This window comes from Limulus polyphemus, unplaced genomic scaffold, assembly GCF_000517525.1.
Source record: "Limulus polyphemus unplaced genomic scaffold, Limulus_polyphemus-2.1.2 Scaffold250, whole genome shotgun sequence".
NCBI lineage: Eukaryota > Metazoa > Arthropoda > Merostomata > Xiphosura > Limulidae > Limulus > Limulus polyphemus.
In genome coordinates, this window is record NW_013665860.1 from 538,910 (window position 1) to 549,200 (window position 10,291).

At 35.0% G+C, this 10,291-nt stretch overlaps 1 protein-coding gene across 2 annotated transcripts in view; it reads left to right on the top strand.

Moving 5' to 3' along the window:
- Positions 1 to 10,291, top strand: part of LOC106478797 (dachshund homolog 1-like) — a 118,531-nt gene that overhangs the window by 69,582 nt on the left and 38,658 nt on the right. For both annotated transcript variants that reach the window (XM_022382456.1, XM_022382457.1), the window contains exon 3: positions 5,097 to 5,391. In XM_022382456.1, coding sequence (XP_022238164.1) covers positions 5,097 to 5,391 — 295 coding nt within the window. The remainder of the gene's footprint in view (positions 1 to 5,096; positions 5,392 to 10,291) is intronic.

Below are 10,291 nucleotides of genomic sequence, written 5' to 3' on the forward strand. Positions count from 1 at the left end.
CTTATTGTATAGGTTTTTCAGTTTTATTTTATTCGTGTATTTTTAACAAACATAATACACATATATGCTTTAACAATGAATATGAAATAGAATATAACGAGGAGCTAGTACAAACGTCCGTCGAAATATGAATTTTGAAAAAGGTAAAAAGGTTAAGAAACTCCATTAATGATTGTTTTGTTGGTAAAACTGTGAAGCTGCGGAAGATCTAATGGTTTTTCCCCGCCTCGTTTTATGTATTCTTTGGCAATTTTCATCCGAAATACCTTTCATTATGAACACCACGTAATGAGTAAAGCCCGCGCGTATATCTTCCGTTCTAGGCAAGTGTGAGGCACGCATAATGGCTATTTCACTGCCACGGTCTATCTGTCTATCTAAATTTGGGAAATATATTTTTTAACTGCATGTTTTGTATAACTAACTGAGCCTTTAGCTGTTAATTGCATTTTTATTTATTTAATTTGTGTGTTTTTTACAAAACCATGTGCTTCCATCTATCGTTTTGTTGAGCATTTAATGTCATAATACGACATTCGTTTCCAACTACTGAGTGTGCTAATGCGTACACTGAATAATTAACGTTGGTTAAAAAGAATAAGTGGGTTTACGAAGTGTGAAAATTAATCGTTTCCAAAGTTTGAAATATGAACGTTTCACTCAGGCTGAGCAGAATAGCCTGAACTATTGTCTGTTGCATTGAAGCTTTAATTGATTCCATTTACACGTGCCAAGAAGTAACAGTTTTTTTTTCCCGTCTCTGCCTCAGAACATGTCTCAGGTCAAGTGTTAGCTATAGTAACTTGAAAAAGTAGACTTTAACTGTAGGAATACTCAAATTCACTTCGTTCATCATGTTAATCGGCGGTGTTACAATATCTTAGGATGTGTCAAAGTTCCGGACAAAGCTCTAGACAAGCTAAAACAAAATACGGTGATTATTCAAATCTACTGTAAAAGAAAATAATAATAATGTGAGAAACTTATCACCTTCTTTTGACTTACCTGAAATTAACCGATCAGAAACATAAGCGTATAATGTAGGTTGGATTTGAACAAGCGTGATGGATTATGGGAAATATTACTTGAGCCACTCAGTGTTTAGTGATTATTTAAATGTAATTGTGCTAAACATAACTCAGCTTAAGTAGCGCGACGAAATTTGTGAATGAAATTTACAAATTGGATACCAAAATATTGAACCAATTACATAGAACGTGTTAAGTCGAATAAGAAAGAACAGAAATAGAACTTGAGTGACTGAACTTGGAGATTCTTGGAAAGTCAGGCGGGAAACGACTTTAAATGATTGAAATAACAGCTTACAAATTCTCCCGCTTTAAAGTTAGTTTACTGTACATGTGACTGTTGTTCCGCATGACGTGAGCAGTAAAACTCGGATAAAAGATAATATAGGCTAATAATGAATTGGAGCCTAATTTCAACGTAACACGGTCTTTACTGTCTTATGAAGGACGTGTCAATTTATCCCTTATTATTTACCATCCAAGTTTTACTGTAGATTTACTTATTTGTATTGGTAATGAAGATGGCTCAAAACGGTGTTTGAGAATTGAGATGTTTTTCTATCTATTCCTACTTATATACATTGACATCGTTCAACCGCTCTAAAACAAAGTATAAGAAAAAATTAACTAAATACCTAAATTCCCTGGTATCTATGGTTTGTATTTTCATTGACATCGTTCAACCGCTCTAAAACAAACTATAAGAAAAAATTAACTAAATACCTAAATTTCCTGGTTTTTATCTTCTTTTCGCTGGTTCATATCCGAAAAAAATATTAATGAATTCCAAAAAACTTCTGTAAACATTATCTTAGCCTCGACGATGAGAAATTCTATTGGCCGGATATGTCATATTGCTTCAAATCAAAACTCTATAAACCAATGAAAGCTCGGGAGTAGAAAACAGGAAACTGTTGAGCCTTATTTCTATTTCCAGGGCAAAACAGAAAATACATTCAATGCATATAGATCATATCTAAGTAATTTGTCTGATACTATGATCAGTTCTGTTCATAGCATCATACTGTTAGCCCTGGAAATAGAAATAAGGCTCAACAGTTTCCTGTTTTCTACTCCCGAGCTTTCATTGGTTTATAGAGTTTTGATTTGAAGCAATATGACATATCCGGCCAATAGAATTTCTCATCGTCGAGAAATGTTTTTCTCATCGCTAAGATAATGTTTACAGAAGTTTTTTGCAATTCATTAATATTCTTTTCGGATATGAACCAGCGAAAAGAAGATAAAAACCAGGAAATTTAGGTATTTAGTTAATTTTTTCTTATAGTTTGTTTTAGAGCGATTAAATGGTGGCAATGAAAACACCAGGAAATTTAGGTATTTATAGCGGTTGAACAATAGAGATATCGTGAAATTTAGGTATTTAGTTCATTTGTTTCTTATAGTTTGTTTTCGAGCGGTTGAACGATGTCAATGAAAATACAAACCATAGATACCAGGGAATTTAGGTATTTAGTTCATTTGTTTCTTATAGTTTGTTTTAGAGCGGTTGAACGGTGTCAATGAAAATACAAACCATAGATACCAGGGAATTTAGGTATTTAGTTCATTTGTTTCTTATAGTTTGTTTTAGAGCAGTTGAACGATGTCAATGAAAATACAAAACATAGATACCAGGGAATTTAAGTATTTAGTTCATTTGTTTCTTATACTTTGTTTTAGAGCAGTTGAACGATGTCAATGAAAATACAAAACATAGATACCAGGGAATTTAGGTATTTAGTTCATTTGTTTCTTATAGTTTGTTTTAGAGCGGTTGAACGATGTCAATGAAAATACAAAACATAGATACCAGGGAATTTAAGTATTTAGTTCATTTGTTTCTTATAGTTTGTTTTAAAACAGTTGAACGATGTCAATGAAAACACAAAACAAAATCAGCATCTTTAAAATTTAAGATTATGATACGATCCCTCTGGTCGTGTTGTTAGCGTTCCCACTTCATTGTGATGTCTTAAGTTGTCAACTTTCTTGTAACAATTTGCGAGTGGTTATGAAGTAAGAAGGAAAGAAGCCCAAATTTGACAGTGACAAATGTATTATCGAAACTCGAGTTGCTAAGATACTTGGTCAGCGTGTAGATGAGGCCTGTGGAGGGATTGAGAATACTTGTTCCACGTTGGCTTTAGGGTTAGAGTGACAAGGAGAAGGAAAGACTTATTGGAATTAATATTGATTTAAAGACGGTTTTCCTGGCGTGTACGCATTTGGTGTTGAGAATGCTAAGAGATTATTTCATTTATTTACAAAGCAATTCTATTATGTGAAAAATATAAAACAATTACGTCACGTGAAACGTGAAGACCTTGTATATGATACCAAAATAGATACACATCACGATCATGAAACATAGGCGAGTCTCGTGTTCTGATGTAGGAGACTTCATATGAAATATCTGCCATTTGCTGCTTTATAGACATAATTACTGTCCCCTTGTCGGTTGTATATCACTGAGAGCTTTAATTGAAGCGTTGGACCTAATAAAGGATCTACAGCCGTATCCTGCTATTAACATTCACGTTAAACGAATAGGACCGTGAACTATTATACATCGAAGGTCTGTCTGGTCATTACCAACAGATACACGTGTCCTACGTACAGTTAAACCGCACGAATAAAATAGATAAAAGTGTTCTGTTTATAATTTTGTATAAGTACACACATGTTTATGCATGTGTGATTTGGTTTGAATATCTACTACTATCGAGAAGGAACCAGAGCCTAGCTTAGGCGCCCTCTTCCTGACAGGACTGAAAATTTCCCACAGTACTTATCATTTTATTGCATCCAGGAGCCCTTGATGGCATATCTAATAAATTACAGTTATTGCTGTTTTGTTTCATGAATATATAGTAACACGCTTAATGGTGTAAACCTGCGGAGCCGTAGCTAATAGTACTATACCGCTATCGTAGGAAAACAGAGAACGATTACTTTGTTTTAGTTAAAGAAACACACAGATATTGAGCAGTTCGAAAGCGATCTATTACAACTATTGAACTTTGCAGAGAATATACTTGATAATGAAGAGAAAGAAAAACGACACAGAGAGAGAAGAGTTTTTTTTTATTTGTTTTAGTTTTGAAGCTCCGTGACAAATTATATGTGACTTGAAAACAAACTTAACGTATCATTCGTTATCAAGGTAACTTTTAATTAAAAAGAAAGAGAGTTATAAATACATTTTGTATACGATCAAATTCATCGCGAGTTTAAACCATTACTATTTCTGTCGTGTCTCAGCTGGCCTGATGAGTTCTGATATTGGGTGAAAGGCCTCGTCGGCTACTGGATATGGCAGATATAGCGTAGTTGACATGTTATTAAATATTCGGGTTATCCAAATACTTAAGTGTCTTTAAACATTGAACAAAATTGAGGGTGTAATCATTCACGATTTCACAAACACAGAAATACAGAGAAACAATTTCGAATTTAGTATTCAATATTGTATCGACACCCTTGATTTGTATGTTTTCTAATTAGGGCGCTCGACTCGCAATATGCGGTCGCGGTTTTGAAACCTCGTCCCACCAAACATGCTCACTCTTTCAGCCGTGGGGACTTTATAATGTGACGGCATATCCCACTATTCGTTGGTAAAAGAGTAACCCAAGAGTTGGTGGTGGGTGGTGATGCCTTCCCTCTCTAGTCTTTCACTGTTAAATTAAGGGCGGCTAAAGCAGATAGCCCTCGTGTAGCTTAGCGCGAAATTCATAACAAACAAACAAACAAATATTTCTAATTACCTTACTACACTAATGTACAAGACTATGATTTTTTCTTGTTTATTGGTCTTCTACGAGAATGCTTTTTGGTGGCTTCCGAAAGTTAATGTAGTAAAATTGATAACTGAAACGTTAAGAAGAGTTACCTTAGATATCTCAATCCCACAGAAATTATGACTAGCTTTATTCTTAAAGCAGCACTTGAAAATGAGGACTAGAATCTTGGAGAAAATAAATATCTTAAGTTTATCTAACTTAAGTTCGTGGTTTAAATATTTTATAATCTAAAACCGATTTTATTTTATTTTTTTGCTTTTAGATCACTTGGACAAATCATTCCTTCATAACGGCTACAATCACCACATGGTGGCGCAAGCTGCAACAGCGGCAGCAGCAGCAGCGGTGGCAACTGGAGCACCCCCACACATCAACACTTTACCCTTCATGACACTAAACCACCAGGTGTCGCACCACAACATGCTTCCTTGCACAATGTCTCCATCCTTTTCAGTTCCATCTAGTCACTCTCATTTGCAAGGACTTCCTCAAAGAAGTGAGGGCGTTGGTGTCAAAGAAAGGCCCGGACATGGCTCCAATATTCATTCTTCAAACAGGTCAGTATATCTAGTTTTATTTGAAATTTTGTTGAATATAAGTACATATAATTAAGTTTCATAGTAGTTTTTAAGATTAAATTTCTTAGAATAATATAAAAGAATAGAATAATTTCAATAAGTTAATCAATTAATTTTATTTAAGGATGTGAACAAAAATGGAGTTCAACATAACTATTTGATAACTTATTCAATAGGTGTGATTCTGTTAGACCACTGGTCAGGAGACTTTGACCAACATCTAGTTTTACTTATTATCTCGTTGTCATACAATTGAAAATTCACGAATATTAAAAAAAACAAAACGAGAAATCAAATTGTTTTAAACTGAAATAGTTTATCAACGTTTGCAAGGTTTTGACTAAACGTATTTATGGCACCATTTTCTGTTAACTGAGGGTTAGATGACTAACCAATCTCTTTTTCATCTAACTCACTATTCATTGATGCTAAAAACGAAACCAAATCATTTTGAATTTTTATAAAGTATGCGAGATCAAGAAGTTTTATGATGTCATTTGCGTTAGTAAAGGTTAAGTGACATTGGTTACATGTATATGACCAGGTTTCATAGTTCTATCGCAAGACTTCCAAATCGAAGTGCGGGAAACCTACAGAAACTGAAAGTTGATCATTCATTGTGATTGTGAATTATTCAATTGGATTATATATTACTTATATAGTTGTGAAAATGTGATTTTTATAGGATTTAAGACATGCAGAGGTTGTGTTTTTTAACAACATGAGATACGAATAACATTAGTAACTAAAACTGTTTTAGACACACTGGTAATAAGTGTGTACATATAAAGTTGAAAACAAATACTTACAGAATCCAACAGACGAAATTTATTATATATATATACTTTACTATCTAATGCAAAAATCACGTATCAGCCATGATATTTCTAAGTTCTGTCTTTACTGTAATTTTATAAAGTCACGTTTGTGTTTCTGTAACTCTATGTTTTTCTATTACTGCAAGTAATGAATATTGAGATAACTAGTGGAAGTTAGCGCAATTTGAACGAAAGAATGACATTTTCTTGTTGCTTCGGAGTCGGGTTCAAATCCATTCGATACCACAAAATATCCTTCAACTTTAAGTTGTGTGTGTCTTATAAGAGTGACATTTTCCTGTTGTTTCGGAGTCGGGTTCAAATCCATTCGATACCACAAAATATCCTCCAACTTTAAGTTGCGTGTGTGTCTTATAAGAGTGACATTTTCCTGTTGTTTCGGAGTCGGGTTCAAATCCATTCGATACCACAAAATATCCTCCAACTTTAAGTTGTGTGTGTGTCTTATAAGAGTGACATTTAATCCAGCAGCGTGTAGGGTGACAATAACGGTTTGCCTTTCTTCTGGTCAGTAGTTCAAAATTAGGGGCGGCGAATGATAGCCTTAGTAGTTTTGTCATAAATACGTAATACAAGTACATTTTGCGTAAAAGTTACTCAACAGTGAAAAATTTGAATTAAAAGAAAATTACCAACATCTTAAATTACGGAAATTCCATGAACGTAAAGAAGTAATCTATCAAAAAAAAAGCCTAGAAAACTTATTCACTTTAACATTTAAGAAAATGAGAGAATGATACAACATCATGCCCATATACTGAACGAACTGCCCAATAGGCATTGAACACAGGGCAATGGTTACGGCAAAAAGAGGTTTACTGAGTGAACCATCCATAGGCATTGAACACAGGGCAATGGTTAAGGTAAAATTAGGTTTACCGAGTAAACCACCCATAGGCACTGAACACAGAGCAATGGTTAAGGTAAAATGAGGTTTACCGAGTGAACCATCCATAGGCATTGAATACAGGGCAATGGTTAAGGTAAAATTAGGTTTACCGAGTAAACCACCCATAGGCATTGAATACGGGGCAATGGTTACAGTAAAATGAGGTTTATTAGAAGAAGTTGGAACCAAGTTCCAAGGTAGTTAGTTAGGTCACAGCTTGCTTGATTTAACTTTCACGTGCGAGACCTTCGAATAAATATAGAATGTGACAGGTGATGTATTACCAAACCTCTGCGAATATTGTGTGTTCAAAGACCTCTTTTAGTAGGATACATTTCACTATTCCCACTTTAAGAGTTGGTATCCTTCTTGTATTTGTTTGTCCTATATATAGGCGGAACGGGGAATATTTATGGCCGGCTTCGTGATATATATATTTGTATGTGTGAAGGGGTGGGGGTGGGGAGTATAGCTATAAAAGATACAAAATAAAAATGCGAAATGGGTGGTAAATACGAATGTGTAAATGTGCGAAGAAATTTATTGTTTGAGAAAGAGCAATTGATCGAAACGTCGTCAAATAAAAGATTTTAAGAAAATCACCCCTCACATTTATTCCAATATATATAGGTAGTCTCACCTTTTACGAAACTCGTGGATAGTAATGAATCATCGGTGTCGGTTTCACTGTGGTTTATAATCTAATTCTTTCTCAATGCGTTTCTACAATGGTAAAAGGATCTCACCGAACTGGCTCGAATACGCCCAGGGTAATTGTAGAAGGTTACTTTTGAGTTTTGATAAGATGTGATTTAACAAATGTACCACTAAACCTCGCGAGAACCTTCATTAAGCCTGATTAATGTTAGTGTAAAAGTCGAGTAAGACAGGGTTAGAACCAAGAACTGTAGTTTGTGAAAGAATAGGACTTAATGATTGTGAGGTGGCGCTTGTTATACAAAAAAAGTTTGCCTCACATGTACGTGGACTTATTAACCACTAGACATTTAATTTCACGATTCTGGACTATTTAAAAAAAGACAAATTATGTGCCTTTAAATTATAGCAACTGCATATCACAATCGTTAAAAGTAAAGCAGAAAATATTCAAACACATTTGTTGCAATTGCTCCTAAGCTCATGTCTCATTTCATGGTTAACGTAAAAGTAAATAGTTGGGTTGTGGTACGTTAATAAACGAACATTCAAATATTTTTTTATATATCAAAGTTTTTATTGAACATCTGTAATACAAAGGCTTAGTTTTATTAAAACTGAAAATTCACTCAAACAAATGAGTTTAAGTTTAAGACAAATTATATAGTGTTGGACTACTTGTGGAGCAACAGTATTAATTCACATATTAATTATAATTAAAAATATGTAGCATAAGAAAAAACGCTACTAAATCACTTTAAAAAAAGCGATTAAACCAACACTTTTAACATGTGAACATATCTTCATAGGGGCAAAGGTGCAATGAAATGTAAAGTGTGGGCATAATTTGAAAAATGGCCCGACATGGCCAGGTGGTTATGGCACTCGACTCGCAATATGAGAGTCGCGGGTTCGAATCCCCGTCCCACCAAACAGGCTCGCCCTTTCAGCCGTGGAGGTGTTATAATGTTACGTTCAATCCCACTATTCGTTGGTAAAAGAGTAGCCCAAGAGTTGGCGGTGGGTGGTGATGACTAGCTGCCTTCCCTCTAGTCTTACACTGCTAAATTAGGGACGGCTAGCGCAGATAGCCCTGGTGTAGCTTTGTGCGAATTTCAAAAATAAAAACAAACAAGGTGAAAAATAAAAGGAAATATGTCTGATTGGCGGAGTATAGGCCAAAGTTGGTAAGGTAGAATGGGCCATGGTGTATAAAGTCAATGTTAAAATTGAATACAAAATTTTTAACATAGAATAACTGTTCTGTTTAATCGGTACATGTTTTTTTTTTTATATATTTATCATGCATTTGTCATATACTTTCAAAGTGATATTTGAACTAAATTGACCTGACACGTGGCTCACATTGGCCCACGCCTGGTCATTTATAATACTTACCATTTTAAAACTTACTACTCTCCATTGCATTATTCTACCCTTTCCCCTAATACAGACAGGTACATCTGTCGAAAGCACTGGATTTTTGGATATTCAAGTATTGTTTGCCACCACGGGTGTCGAAACCCGGTTTCTAGCGTTGTAAGTCCGCAGACATACCGCTGTGCCACTGGGGGGTGATATTCAAGTCAAGCTGTTCAGGCACTATCTCTACTAACCGTCCCAAATTTTGGTCTAACAAATTAGAGGGTTATTGTTTGTTGTTAAGCGCAAAGCCCCACAACGGGCTATCTGTGCTTTACCCACCACGGGTATCGAAACCCGGTTTCTAGTAGTATAAGTCTGCGGACATACCGCTGTGCCACTGGGGGCAAACTAGAGGGAAGACAGCTAGACAACCGTTACTCACCTCCAACTCTTGGACTACTCTTTTGTCAAACAAGTAGTGATATTTGGCCATCACTCTTATAATGCACCTACGACTTCAAAGTGCAGTGAGCGTTTTTTTTTTTTTGTCGGTAACGGGACGCGAATAAAGGATTCACAGATCTATAGTTTGGCACGCTAACTACTGGGCCACGCTCGGGCTTTTTGTTTATTTTTTTATGTGAGTATCAATTTTATAAAGTTTCTTTTCTTGCTGCGCGTTCATGGATTATGTGTTCACAAGGTACTGAACGGAATAACACAAACTATTATATTTACTGCGTATCAACTTTAAGAAACCATAGAAGTATTTTCAAGACTTGTTAGATCATTTTCTTATACACGATAAGGATGTCATAGAATGAATTTACTTATAGATCATAAGGATATCACAGGATGAATTTACTTATAGATCGTAAAGATATTTTTGGATAAATTAACCTATAGATCGTAAGAATATCATAGGATGAATTTACTTATGGATCGTAAAGATATCATAGGACAGGGATTCCCAACCTTTATGTTCCACTGTACCCCTTGGCCTTGGGCATTCTGATAGATTCCCATGTACCCCTAAAAATTATATTGATTTTATATTATTTTATTATGAAATCTGTATGTGTGGACAGCATAAGGATCTTATGGTATTGATAACATCGATAAATTGAAC